A 15194-nucleotide genomic window follows, 5' to 3' on the forward strand; every position below is an offset into this window, starting at 1 on the left:
ATTTTCCTGGAGTAAGAAATTCACAACCATATAAAACACATTTGTAAGAGGTTAGAGAGAAGCCTGCTTTTCCATGGGAAGCTAGTTGCTTGAAAGTGCTCAAGTTTTGTTTTTTTTTTATGATTTTAGTACTCGGCTTGTTAGGGCTTATTTTCATAGCTGCTACCAAACTTTAAAGAATATACTTTATCCAGGTCATTAATTTACCTTGCTGAAATTGATAATCTAGGAAGCAAGAATCCATTGAAACTTTGATCCCAAATGGATTTATCTCTTCAGGAAGGGATCCAAGTTTCATTTTATTTTTAGTGCTTTTTAAGGTATTCTTCACAGGAGGGAGAGAACGATGTGAGAGTGTTAATGAAAAAACTAAATAACTTTCCGAACATGAACCCATCATCTGAAAAACAGAAGCTAATTTTGAATTATTAAAGGAGGCTGGATCACAACTCACCACTGAGAAATCGAGGGAGGGAAAATGGTGTTTGGGAAGTCCAATTATTTCTGAGCCAGAGACAGTCTTATTAAGTTGGGCAGAAAATTAATTAGGCTAATTAGAAAACCTCATTGGAATTCAGCAAGGAGTTATGAGAAGAAACATGACAACACTGGAAGTGCTGAGAGAGGGAGAAGGTTCTATGGGAGAGAAATGAGTTTTTCAGGAAGCAATTGCAGGGTGATTCATGCATATTGCGGTTGATCATTGGGTCACTTCGGATGGAAGAAGCAGCGTTTTTATAGACTTTCTGTTCCCAGTTGTGGGTCTTCACTGAGTATTAAAAATGATGTCTGGTGTATGTTGTAAGGGAAAAAAGAAAAAAAAAAAATCCCTAAGATTTATTCCAAGTCTTCAGTGGGATTTTATATTTATTTTGGTATTTCCGATATGCTGGTTCATCAGCATGGCGCATTGTTAAAAAGTGCTGGGTGGGTGGTTTTTTATCTTCACGGATTTATGGAGTCCTTAAAACATCTGTTCCGTTCTGATTCCCCCGCTCAGTACAAAGACGTTAGTCAGGGGAAGCATCTCACACTGCACTGTTTCCACGCACTGACGTTGGCAGCGGCTAATAGAGATAACCCTGCTGTGACAGTCAGTGCTGTCTGGGGGCTGGGGAGGGCCCAGGGTTCCATCTCCGGGAAGAATCTCATGGGATCTGGGCCCTGCAACACAAGGGCCTTTGAAGTGAGACAAGGAGGAGCCCCAGGAAGGGTCGCCGGGGTGACTAAGCAAACCTGCGGAGGGAGCTAAGGAAACCTGGTCCAGGGGACGTCGGAGCATGGGAAGAGGACTGTGCCCACGATGCTGCAGAATGATCTCCACGTCCCTCCGAAGCCCCTATGACAGTGACGTCTTCCTTTCTGGAGCTCTAGGGAAAGGAGGAAGCTTCCTAGCTCCTGGGAGAGAATTATCAGGGCTGCTGTTGTTTTTGAGAAAATAGCTGCAACCCAGCCAAAACTACCGGGATGGAGGGAATCTTAAATAAGATGTTTTTCATGTGGGGTGGGCAGGGCAGGGGAAGGGGGGGTAGGACAGAACTCTTGATGAAAACTGGTGCCAGACTAAATCAGAGACGCCGTGAAAGTGGCAAGAGGGAGGGAGGAGAATGACATTGCGGGACCTGGTATGTGCTGAGGTTTTTTCTATGTGAACACATCCTATTCCTCACAGCAGTTCAGTGTAGTAGGCTTGTTAGTCACATTTCACAGGTGCGGCAACTGGAATTCAGAGGGCTGAAGTCATTCAGGATCCACACCTAACAAGAAGCTGAAATTAAAACCCAAGGGTTACAGATGGAATGTTTTATACCCCCCTCCCCAAATTCCTGTGTTGAAGGCGTAACTTTTAGCATCTGAATTATGGTATTTGAAGATGGGGCCTTTGAGAGGTAACTAGGGCTAAATATAGTGATGAGGGTGAGGCCTGTGTGATTGGAATTAGTGCCCTCATAAGAGGAGTAAGCCGGGCACGGTGGCTCATGCCTGTTATCCCTGCACTTTGGGCAGCTGTGGTGGGCAGATCACCTGAGGTCGGGAGTTGGAGACCATCCCCCTGACCAACGTGGAGAAACCCCATCGCTACTAAAAACACAAAAAATTAGCCAGGCGTGGTGGCGCATCCCTGTAATCGCAGCTACTCAGGTGGCTGAGGCAGGGGAATCGCTTGAACCTGGGAGGCAGAGGTTGTGGTGAGCCGAGATCGCGCCATTGCACTCCAGCCTGGGCAATAAGATCGAAACTGTGTCTCAATAAATAAATAAATAGGAGGAAGAGCGTGCACTCTCTCTCTCTCCCCTCTGTCTCTCTCTCTCCTCTCTCTCTCTTCACTATGTGAGGATACAATGGGAAGGCAGCTGTCTGCAAGCCAGAGAGAGATCCCTGATCACAGCCCAGCCATGCTGGCATGGCACCCTGATCTTGGACTTCCAGCCTTCAGAACTATAAGAAAATGAATTTTTGTTGTTAAAGCCAACCAGCCTATGGCATTTTGTTATGGCAGCCCAGGCGGACTGATACACCAGATTCATTTGTTATCAAAGCCCCAGCAATTTCAGCAGCACCCTAGCACCTTAAGAGCACCTTCTTTGGTATCTGAAGGAAATGGACACTCTGCCTAGGTTCCCATGTGGCTCAATAGAACAATGGTACAAAAAGCCCTTAGAAAAGTTCCGATGGTCCCAGGATTGTGGGAATTGTCTCTGCTTATTTGGAGAAGGACCCTATTTTTCACCCTCTTCTGAGGCAAGATAAAAAGGATCACAAGATTAAAAGTGAGATACCCAGGGGTGGAGACACAATGACGACAGAGGGTTTGAGTTCTACGTGTTCTTCATCCCCGTAGCATAGAGACATGGACAGATGGGCAGCGTGGTCTGCATGCAGGCCAAGGGCAGGTTGGCACTGAATACTGGAAAATGATGACCCGAGCTGGAGGGCCTGACGCCAAGCAGTCTGCTCCAGCTCCCCAAGTCCAGCAGGTGTGACGGCCCTGTCGCCCTTCCTTGGCGTGGGCCTATCCTGAGGCCGTCCTTTTCCGATCACCAGGTTTGCCTGTCAAGTTGAGCTAAGTAACGAGACAGGAGTCAATTTGTTCTCCCCAATAGACTGCTCCTCTGTCTATTCCCAGACTCCCAGGTGACCCCATTATGATAATGCCCAGCCTGACTGCTCTTAGAACAGACCTGATGGAGAAGTGAGAGCTTCCTTGAAATGTGAATCACAGAGAGGCTGGCAGACCATGGCCCTGTCCCCTGCTGGCTCTGGACGGGAGCATTCTGCCTCCCCACTGGCATCGCTGAGTGATGCCATGCGCTTATTCATGCTGCCTGCTGCTGGCAGCCCAGGAATGTCACATCATGCCATCAATTCAAACAACGGGCTCGGTTCTGCTGACACCCAGGGAGACGGGCGGATTCGGGGTGTGAAATGTGTTGCCATCACTCTGGCATCCCAATCTAAATTCAGTCTTTAGAGCAGGGCTTGGTTTCATGGTCTTCAGGTAGGGGATGGTGCCCCCACGCCAGACCTCCATAAACACACCTTTATATAAAACCCAGGCAGCCTGACTGCCAAGCTTTGGTATAAAAAATTAGCAAGTCAGAGTCAACTGGATATTTGATTTAACATCAAATATTTTAGTCTTTCCAAATATTTGGGTATGTTAATATTGTGAAAACACAACCAAAGAAATGTCCTGATGCAGTGATTGAGTGTTTGAATAATTTTCAAAACAGTAATATTCTCTACCCCTGGCAAGCATTCCACCCCACGTGCACCCACTAGTTATTGAATCAATGCAGGTAGTTGAAGAGTAGTTACATAACACTTAGCCAAGACTAAAGCTAAATTTTGAGATAATTTAAAACACGGAGACTAAATGTATGCCACATGATAAGCTGTTCAGTTAAGGGGATTATATTATCCAAGTGATTTATAGCCTTAGACAAATTACTTTGTGTTTCAGGGGTGATAAAATCCCTATACATGTCTGAATCTACAATGGGAAGTTGAAGAGCTCTGGGTACTACAAACCCCAGGGATCCTCATTCCCAGGCCCATGCTGCTCTGCTTCTTATCCGTAGGCCCGCCTCTCTCTTTTTTTTTTTTTTTGGCATTGCTTAATGATTTCCTTTTCCCCTCCATTCTGTACGCTGCTTTATATAGTGCATGTCCCTGTAGTTCCAGGATAATTTATTATTTAATTATGTAACCATTATATAATTCTTCAGCTTTAGCCTTCAATGTTTTCATTGTTGTTAATATAACTGCTATCAAGACATGTAAGTTTTATTTATTGTTTCCATTGAGGAGCAATAATTATATAACTCTGAAATTCTGCAACTATTATTTCTATTTGTTTAATTACATAACTATAACAATATTAAACCTCTAAAACATTTGGTGATAGATTTATGGTGAAGATGCTAGGAGACAGCAATAATAATGATGTATCAGAGTAATAATAAAACTAAATAATAGCATTAATATTAATATTAATGGCCATAACAGTAATAAGCAGCAACATTACCACTTGCTTTTTGTTCACACTGTATTTGGTCTCTTTAATGGGTTTCTTCCCAAATCTCTGTGGTTAATTAGCTATATAACATTTGGTACTCAGCAGTGGGTGCAACTTCATTTCCAGACTTTACCTGGCAAAGCTGTGCTTTATAGAACACCAGATGGAACTGGTCTCTTTTGTCCTTTTTTATCAGGCTTGGAGAGGGCAGATTTCCTTCTTCCTCATGTCACCTGGGGACCTTCCATAGATAGGACATCCTGTGTTGAGAGACACAGATGTTGTAGAATCCCAAGAACCCGAGATGTGTTTGGAAAGCAGCTGTTGAACTGTTGGATGAGCCATTATGGTGGAGAGAGCGTGGGGTTTGGATTCCAACAGATCTGGACTGAATTTTGGCTCTGCCACTAACTGGGTAACCTTGAGCAAATTACCTAACCTCTGTGGACTACAATTTTCTGATATCAAAAAGGGGATAATTATATAATACAGTAATGTCTGCATTGCAAGACTATTGTGAGAATTAAATACAATCATGTGTGCAATTACATGAGGTATAATTGATGCCTGTTGACAGCTATGTTTTGGAGCTACCAGTTGATGAGATTAATGGGAGAACATGACTTGAAGTTGCAGTTTCCTACAAATCACCTTGTCCTCACCTTCCCAGGAGCTCCCTCCTCACAGATGCCCCAGAGACATCACAACAGTTAAAGAGAGCTAACCTCTAACACGATGAGTGATCACTATGTGCTGGACACGTCACACACACCATCTGATTAAATCATCACAGCTATCCTATAAGGGAGCTGTGATTATTTCATCCAGGTGAGGCTTGAGAACCAGGAAGAGTAGAAGACATGCCAAAGTTCTTTCCGCTCACTTGTAGTGGAGCCCAGCCGGCGCCTCTTCAGTTACATCCTGAAAGCCACTTAAAGAATGCTCTGTATGAGAGCTGTCTTCCTGGGACACATCCACTCCCTGCTTCTCCTGGTGCTCATACCAATCCATTCTCCACAGAGCAGCCATCCTGATCACCTTAAAATGCAAAGCCAATGCCATTATTGCCCTTCTTCAACCTTCCAAAGGCTTTCCGTGGCTCTGAAAGTAAAACCAACCTCCAGTCAGAGCCTAAATCTAAATACCTTTATGATTTGTGATTTGACTTCCGCTTATCAAACTCCTGTCCTCTCACTCTTCATTACAGTCCAGGGCGCCGCACCTTCAGAGGCTACGCCAGGTTCAACCCCCATCTCTCTAGCGCCTTTGCACTCAGTTTCCTCTTCCTGGAAGTCTTTCTATCTTATCCTGTAGGCCTCGGCTTATGTATAATCTCTTCTAGGAAAATTTCCCCCAAAGCTTCATGTAAATCAACCCAGCCCCACGTCCTGTATTCATTAGTACATGTCCTATTTATCTCATGTATAACATGGACCATGTATACAGCAATCTTCCTTATTCTTCTGATCATTTGGCTTTATGTCATGTGTCCTTCACCAAAATATAATCTTCATGAGGACAGGCACTGAGCCCGGCTTCACAGTCATACCCCATCCACTGCTCAGCACCTGCAGCAAAGCAGACACTCAGGAAACATTTGCTCATGTCAATCTAAGAAGAATTAATCTAAGTAGAGTGTTTAGCCAGGATCGAGGACTGCAACCCCAGAGCATAGATTCAAGGAGCCCTGAATATACACTCCCATTAGCTGCAGTTACAAGTGGATTCTTAAAGGAAAAGAAGAGGCAGTTTCTGAGTTGATTACCAATAATTTACATTAAAATAACATAAGCTATTGATTAGCTGTACATTGTTCTTTGTATCAGAAATTCCAGGGACCTGAATATAATGGGTGAGGCAGCTGGTTAGGAACAAAATGACTAAACAATTGCCCTGGGCATGGAGGGGGCTGACTGAGGTCCCATACTCTTGTCTTTTTAGACCTGCATACCTCACACAGCTCAGACAGCAGCCAGCTGTTTCTCTTTCCTCACTTAAGGAAAGAGTGACCACTTGCTCTCATGTGTCCATATATGCCCTTTGGGTTTAAATAGTTCCTGCGTGATGGGAAGCAAAGCAGGTTGCATTTTCACTTGAGGAGTCGATGACCAGCATCCAAGTGACATAGCGCCCATCTCCAGAAGCTCAGGTCTGATGCTGGGTGTTCAGGGATCAGGGCCCAGGAGCCGAGAGTGCAGCAGGACTAGGCTGTGGTCAGCCCAGGTGCAGAGAGTGATGTGACAGAATGGCAGCAAAATCAGATGCACCGAGGAGCGAGGGAGAGCCAGCTTGTCACCTTGCCACACACGGAGGTACGTCAAGGCTGTCATTATAAACTGGTATTTGAGCAGGAACTCTGGGGCTCATTCATAACACTGACATTTCCAGGGGTCACACAGCAGGCCCCCCCTTCTGCTGAGAATCTTTCGTTTGTACAGTTATCAACCGCAGAACTCAGACAGAGCAGCCTCCATTATTCCACCTGTCCTTGAGTTATTATTTTATTGAAGCATTTTCCTTCCTTGGGTTATATATATGTGTGATTTTAAAAATATAAATGACATTATTTATAGCAAGGCGTTCTCTCCCCTTTCCACTGATGATTTTCCTTTTCAATCAGATTCTCTTCATTCTTACACATCCCATTTGAGTCACTGCCACGTGAGTAACGGGGCCCATAAATATTCAGCCCCAGCCTCTTGATCCCTTTCTTAATCCCATTTTTCTTCTCACTTCACCTTCACTAGGATATTTCCCGTCCTTTTTTCCAGGTGGCTTTGTTACCACAACCGTATCTTTTTTGCTTTGTCTTAGCTCCTATTTTTTAATGTTTAAATTATCCACTAATATAGCAAGTAAATGTCAGTTAACTATTTCAGTCATCTCTCTGTGTGTGTCTGCTTTTGTACCTAGAATTTCCGGACAAGGCAGTAAGCAAGTCTCATGTAAGGATCAACAGTTCAGGCTCCAGATTCCCGATTTACTAAATTCTCAAAGACAAATTACTTAACCAAATATGGTTTCTTCAAATCCAAAAAGATTTCAACAATCTTACCTCATAGGATTGCTGTAAGAATTAAACAAGAATATCCATGCATTGGCCAGCCACAGTGGCTCATGCCTGGAACCCCAGCAGCTTGGGAGGCTGAGGCAGGAGGATTGCATGAGGCCAGGAGTTTGAAACCAGTTTAGGCAACATAGCAAGATCCTGTCCCTACAAAAAAAAGAGAAAAAAAGAAAATCTACATGCTGTGGACTACATGTTTGTGTCTCCCCCAAATTTATATTGAAACCCTAACTCAACCCCCAGTGGGACAGTCTTAGGAGGGGGACTCTGGGAAGCGATTAAGTTTTGATGAGCTCAAGAGGGAGAAGCGCCCATGGCCGGATTTGTGAGTCATAAGAAAAGACAGAGGTTAGAGCAATGTGAGGACACAAAGGAAAGAAAAGCCTCTGCAAACCAGGAAACGAGTCCTCGCCAGACACAGAATCCACCGGCACTGTGACCTCAACTTTCCAGCATCCAGAACTGTGAGAAACAAATTTGGGAAACAAATTTTCATCTTTTAAGCCCCTCAGCCTTTTTACTGAACCAGGCCCATTTGCCTGACACATGGCAAACCAATCCCTGATACTTCGAGATTTGCAGCAGAGAAAGGCTTTATTCATGAGACATCCAAGCGAGGAGACAGGAGAGCAAGTCTCAAATCCACCTCCCGATGGGTCATTCGTAGGGTAGTTTTAGGATAGGACCAGGGGGATGGGGAGTGGGTGATGAGGGGTCATGTGTTGATTGGCTGGGATGGAGGAAATTCCAGTGTCCATGGATCAGGCTATTTGAGGACTTCCTTTTTTTTAAAGTTTTTAATTTTTTATTTTTTGGTCCACAGTTAGAGTTCCAGCCTTCTGACATCAAATGTTCACCCATTGAACACTTGCAAACACTTTTTTTTTTTTTTTTTTTTTTTGAGATGGAGTCTTGCTCTTGTCACCCAGGCTGGAGTGCACTGATGTGATCTCAACTCACTACAACCTCCGCCTCCTGGGTTCAAGCGATTTTCCTGCCTCAGCCTCCCGAGTAGCTGGGATTACAGGCATGCACCACCATGCCCGGCTAATTTTGTATTTTTACTACAGACGGGTTTCTCCATGTTGGTCAAGCTGGTCTCGCACTCCCACCCTCAGGTGATCCGCCTGCCTCGGCCTCTCAAAGTGCTGGGATTACAGGTGTGAGCCACTGTGCCTGGCTGGGAAAACGTAATTCAGGACTGGTTTGAGCTGAATTCGGAGCTGAGTCTTTTTTTTTTTTTTTTTTTTTTTTTTTTTTTTTTGAGACAGAGTCTCGCTCCGTCACCCAGTCTGGAGTGCAGTGGCGCAGTCTCGGCTCACTGCAAACTCCGCCTCCCGGGTTCACGCCATTCTCCTGCCTCAGCCTCTCCGAGTAGCTGGGACTACAGGCGCCCGCCACTGCACCCGGCTAATTTTTTTTGTATTTTTTAGTAGAGACGGGGTTTCACCGTGGTCTCGATCTCCTGACCTCGTGATCCGCCCGCCTCAGCCTCCCAAAGTGCTGGGATTACAAGCGTGAGCCACCGCGCCCGGCGTGAGTCTTGAGTTACGGAAAAACAATTTCGCCAACGTCCTGTGATCCATACATCAGGGTGAAATGCTATCTATAGGATCATTGCAGAAACTGGGGTGAGGCAGTGCAGCTGAGTAAGCAGGACAGCTAACAATGGGTAAACGAACAGCTAAAGTCAATAACTGCCTAGAGAAACTTCAGCTACTGGCTATCTCATCATTAATGGCTATGTGGCCACTGGTTTATGCTCATGGTATCTTGTTATAGCAACATGAACTAGGTGTCATGTAAATTGCTTCACAATGTCTTGATACATGGGAACTCTATTATTATTATTTGTTGCTGTAGCAAAAGTGGAAGCATTTATGCCACCAATAGCACCAGTAGAGGGTAAGCCATGACTTCTAATCTGTGGGTCCAGAGCCCAGGCCAGTGTAGACTGGACAAATAATACGCCCTAGACAAATTTTTGTATTACTTTTGAAAATGTGCAGTGGCCATTATGTTTAATAGTATAAAATGATTTAAGTGCTATTGATATTATCAGGTAATAGTAAACCTTAATAGGGGAGTTGTAGGGTCTTCATGTCTGTAAAAGCAGGTAAACATTGACCTGAATTACCATCAAGTACAAAGACCAGGCATAGAGCATGTGCTCCAGGCAGTTCCCTCCCAGGGCAACAGGCTATTAAGCATCCACTGGCTTCTTTTCTGATGCCCCTGCACTTACCTCACAGAGATTCTCTCCTAAGGTTTTCCTAGGTTTAACATTTTATTCCCATCTCAAAATCCATTACTTTGTTTTCCCCCATTCTTTCAGTTCTTATTTTATTCTCCAATGATTTGGTTTTCTCATTTTTTTAAGGCTAAAATATCTCCTACTGAAGCTACTCTTTCAATTAGGGAGAAAAGCACTCAAAGCCTCTTCAAGCTTCTGCCTCTGAAACTGCTAGCAGGGAAACTCCAGTGCAAAAAGATGAGAGTGGATGCAAACAAGGAGGAAAGAAAAAGAAACTAAAGAAGAAAGAAGAAAAATAAGCGTTCATGAAGAACTAATTATTCTGGTATTTATAAAGAAGTTATTGTTTCGTTTCCTTTTTTCTCTGGAAGATCAAAATATGTGTATCTCATTAATCACAGACATTTGGATAACGCTGTCCTGCATGAGCTCCACACAATCCTGCCTGCGGAGCAGATAGCAGGAGCTCACTTTTACAGAGGAGGCAACCGGGAGATTCAGAGCATTGGTGAGAAGCACACAAGGTGGCACAGCCAGTAACTTGGATCAAGGCCTTTGGTGTCAAATGCTGTGCTTTTTCCACCTGTCCTTGAGGGAAGGCTTGAGGAGAAAGAAGCACCGAGCACGCGTCTCTGCCTGCATATTCCAAACCAATGGAGAAACACACCGGGAAGCCACATGAAGGATGACATCAGCTTTGCCGCTGGTAATGAATAGTATCTATTCCGGGCCCTTCTTTCACTGGCAGGCTGCTCGCCACCATTTGCCTGAGCCCAGGAGCTCATATGCTCAGGAAGTCCCCCAGGCTGACCAGTCAGGCAGATCTCTCCTTCCCTCTGAAGAAGAGCCAGTGAGAGGGAGAAGAGGGCCAGTGTATGTTTCCAACTTACATTCTTTCACTGACATAGGAGGGCTGATCAACAGGTTCCTCCCAAACTGTCCATGTTACTGTTTTGTGTGCTCATTTGTTTTAATTAAATCCTTCATCCAGCTCACCAGGTAGCGGGATTCTAGTCACCTGATTTGCCTGTCCCCTGACAGAGGAGACCGGAAGGCCCCGCTGAGCAGCCCAGGCCTTTGCTTTCTTCTCCTTTTGCACAAAAGGTGGAAACTCAGGATGTTAATGTCAAAGGGAAGACGAGGAGCTGTAGCTCTAGATCTAGTGTAGGCTGAGAGAGCTGGAGTCATCAGCACAGTTGACTTTGTCTCTTCCTTCTATCAGCCACAAAAGTACTCACATTTCAAATGACAAAACACAAGGCTCAGGCTTCCAAGAGCAGTCAGTTCAGCTATCCTGCCTGAGTTCTTAGGCAAGTCTGAGAGGAATTAGGTGTTTCCTTTCCAGGCCCCAGGGTTATGACCACTTCTGAGCCCTGCCTTCACTGAGTTATAAGATTTCTTTAATAAGAAATGTCTGGTAAATTAAATCAATAGTCTGTTAGTGAAGATGATAGCTCCCACGTGCAGAAGTCCCTAAATTCTGAGCTTCACGAAACTGAACTAGATCTGTCTGAAGTCCTCCATTGTTTTTTCTCTCCCAGTTGGGAACACTGGCACTTCCCAACTTTGCTTTACAGTTTCAGCGTCAGCCTCATTAACATCACCACCAGCTTCCTCACTCTCATTTCCCACTGTTTCTTGAGTCAATTGGATCAGAAACATCAATCATTGAACAGACACCCTATGCGTCTGTCCCTGTTTTCAAAGTCTGAGGCTTTTGGTGTGGTGCAGTTGTTCTTTCTGCTGCTCTTCTGTGCCCCAAACAGTGGTTTTTTGCAGATCTTCGGATTCAGGATGATGTCCCCTTTCACATTTACCGTAGCACTGGTGACTCACAAGAAAAGTTCTCTAAGCATTTACCTAGAAAAACTTGAGACCCACCGCTCCGAATGAGCTGTAAAATGCAAACACCACAACTGTAAAACTTGTAAAAAAAAGTTCGGCAATAAAAAAAATATAGTCTCCTGCTCCATGGCATCTTGGAAATTCTCAAACTCCTGCCTCCATCTCACCATAAAGCTTTTATCAATTATGTTATCCTTGTTCATGACTGCAGTAAAATGCAGTTTGGTTTTTATGCAATTCTGTAAGTGTGCTGCTGGATGGGAAGGTCTCAGGCTTCGTGCTCTGTTCTGTGTCCATTACATAGATGATAGGTTTGGAAATGAAGATGCCAGGGTTTTAGTCATAATTGTCAGAGAATATGACTAGGCTAATACCACAGTCTATTCAGGTACACCATTCAGGATTTCAGGGAGCATGTTCTAGGCCTTAATCATCTTCATCATCTGATTAAACCCAGTAGCAGCTTAAGATTACAAGGCCTCCTTTTGGCCCAAATCTATATTTTAGAGTCAGAAATTTCAGTATTTTCAAAAACGGTGATGCCGTGATTGAGTCACTGAAGGCGATTGTCTCAGATCCAGCCATGCCAAGCCCAGGTGTGTACACACTGGAGCTCAGAGATCTCCTCCTCAGAGGTCTTCCTTAGCGCCTTCTCTCTCCTGTGGAAGACACTCAAAGCTCTGTGACCAGGAGGGAGTACAGTATAGAGCCTCATCCCTGCATTTCGGAGACAGTCAGGTTGTTTCTCTTTGATTTAAAATGATATCAGAAGAAATTTAACAGTCTATTGATAGTAGTGTGAAATAGTATATGCTTTATGAAGAAGTCTGGATGAAACATGACAAGCTGAATTGGCCCCATCGTGAGAAGACATCATCCGTAATTCCCAGGATTTTTCACCTTCCTTTTTCTATCTTCTGATGCCATTTTCAAATCTATTTTTCATTATTTCCTCCCAAACTAATGCCAAGGATTAGGATTAGGATCCCTAATCTCTAATCCTCCCAACCTTCACTGATGTTTGTTTATGTTGCTTTTCTACTGCCATTTAACTTAAAAGTTATTGGATTTCTACTGTATTTTGAGCTCTTGCTAGTTGCTGATTATCAAGCTCCTGATTTGAATAGACACAGTCTCTGCCCTCAGGGAGCTTGTGATCTGAAGAGACTGTGTATGCATGTATATTTTCTAGCCACAATAGACATGGGGATATAACACATGTTCCTTGTTATATAGTAGGCAGAATTCTAAGATGACTCTCTAGTCCGTCCTCCCACCCCTGTATACAACCTGTATAATCTCCCCAACTGGAATGTGGGAGGCGCCAGCAAGGGTCATGAGACATCACCCCTGTGACTAGATTCCTAATCAATTGCCTTTAATCAAAAAGGAGATTATCCTGGGTGGGCCTGACCTAATCAGGTCAACCCTGTTAAAGGGGAGGTATCAGAGAGACCTTCTTCTGCTGGTCTGGAAGCAGCCTACGGGAAAGGACCACATGTCTAGAATTGAAGGACAACCAGCAAGAAAACAGGACCCCAGCCTTGCAGGTGCAAGGAAATAGTTCGGCCAGCAGCCAGAGGGAGCTTGAAGGCAGATCCTTCCTTACTTCCAAGTCTCTAGATGAGGATGTGGCCAGCTCACACCTTGACTTTAGCCTTGTGAGATTCTGAGGAGACCACCCAGCCCGAACATAAGGACTCCTAATCCAAGGAAACTGCGAGATAATAAATTTGTGTTGCTTTAAGATGTTAAATTGGTGATAATTTGTTTTGCAACAATATAAAGTTCACACATGGAGTTTAGACCAAATGCAAGAGGATGAGAAAGGAGGAAACAGGTTGTTCTATCCGAGAAGTGGTGGAAATATCATAGAGAGGAAGGCATTATCTGAGGTGATACTTAAAGGAAGAGTAGACATTTTTTAGACAGACAAAGAGAAGAGATATTTATGGCTGCAACATCATCCACAGTATGTTTGTAGAACTGATGTACTGACATAACTAAAAGATAGGCATTTTAATCTGTCCCTGATGTTAGAACAAAATATCATAGACTGAGTATCTTATAAATAATAGAAATTCAATTCTCATAGTTCTGGAAGCTGGGAAGTCCAAGGTCAGGGTGCCAGCAGGTCAGTGGTGAGGACCTGGTCTCTGCTTCCAAGGTGGTGCCTTGTTGCTCTGTTCTCCGGAGGGGCCAAGGCTGTGTCCTCACATGGTATAAGGGATGGAGGGGCAAAAAAGGGCCAAGCAGCTTTCTGAAGGCTCTTTTGGAGCCCTCGTGAACTAATCACATCCCCAAAGCCCCACTGCTTACTACCATCATTTTGGTGATTATGTTTCAATACACACAGTAGAGAGCAACACATATGTTCAAACCATAGCACTAGGGTGCCTATGCTTACATTTCTTTTTCCCTAAGATGGCAGTTTAAAAATTTTATTTATGAACTTTTCCATGGGTAAAGAAGTGAAGTGAGCCTTTCTTAGTTTCCCATATCATTAATGGCCCCCATATATGTTGTTGTCCAGCATTTTCTGTAGCCCCTTTTCAGCGTTAGTCTCATATTGATGCATTTTTAAATCAGAAATAAATTATGAATGCACACAGCAAAAAGTTGAATGGATTTCTTTGCCATATCTTATAACATTTTCTTTTCTTCCTGACTGCTCACATTCTGGTATGGCTAATACGTTGCCTCAAACTCATAACCTAGCCATCTAAAGTCACATACTGTCTTGTGAAATACAATGTCTTTATCCAAGAGTGGTTAGTAACCTGACTGCGTTCCAACTTCATTTTGCCCTGCGCTTTCACTTAGGGTGACTAAGCAGCGCATGATCTTCCATCGTTTTATTGCATGGTCTGGGTCCTCGTGCATCATTCTGTCAGCTACGACTGCTGGACTCATTGTGCAATTCCCACAAGTGTATTAAAGCCCAAATACAATAGTGTTAAGGACCTCCAATTCCTGACATCTTCCGTCGTCTCATTTTTAAACAAAATAGTCAATAGCCTTGGTGTCATTGACTTTGCCTTTCTCTGTTGTTCCAATGTTATTCCAAAATTGCTCTGAAACCTTCCACCAAGCTTACGGTACTTAATCATCAGCGAATTCTTCATAAATGTCAGTGCAAAACCCATCAGCTCTAAGAGATTTTCTTTATCTCCATAGATTTTATTAGGCTTCTTGCCCCTCAGGCACTGATTTTTGCCCCTTACAACCTGAATTTCTTCTACTTAGTAGCATCTCAGGCAGAACAGGGATGGGCTTCTCCATTTCTTCTTTGCTCCTCATGTCTGTCTTCCCCTTGGGGAAGCCCATTCTTATCATTCACAGTAATCCTTGACTTTTCACACAATTAACATACTTTCTTAGGGAGCTGGAAAAATCACTGTCAAAAGTCCCTTTGCCATAATTCTTTTTGGTAAAATAGTACACATTTTTGTATTGTTTTCTTTCTGAAATAGTCTTCTCCACTGTGTATCATTCCACCTAGGCCAATT

General features: G+C 43.9%; 1 protein-coding gene across 11 annotated transcripts in view; it reads left to right on the plus strand.

Annotated features, from left to right (window-relative positions):
- Positions 1-15194, plus strand: part of NTM (neurotrimin) — a 971166-nt gene that overhangs the window by 389631 nt on the left and 566341 nt on the right. Inside the window, exon 2 of one of the 11 annotated variants that reach the window (XM_055273794.2) lies at positions 9967-10546. The exons of the other annotated variants lie outside the window; for them this stretch is intronic. Coding sequence (XP_055129769.2) covers positions 10519-10546 — 28 coding nt within the window. The 5' untranslated portion in view covers positions 9967-10518. The remainder of the gene's footprint in view (positions 1-9966; positions 10547-15194) is intronic. 11 annotated transcript variants of the gene reach the window in all.

The sequence above is a fragment of the Symphalangus syndactylus genome, chromosome 3 (genome assembly GCF_028878055.3).
Source record: "Symphalangus syndactylus isolate Jambi chromosome 3, NHGRI_mSymSyn1-v2.1_pri, whole genome shotgun sequence".
Classification (NCBI taxonomy): Eukaryota; Metazoa; Chordata; class Mammalia; order Primates; family Hylobatidae; genus Symphalangus; species Symphalangus syndactylus.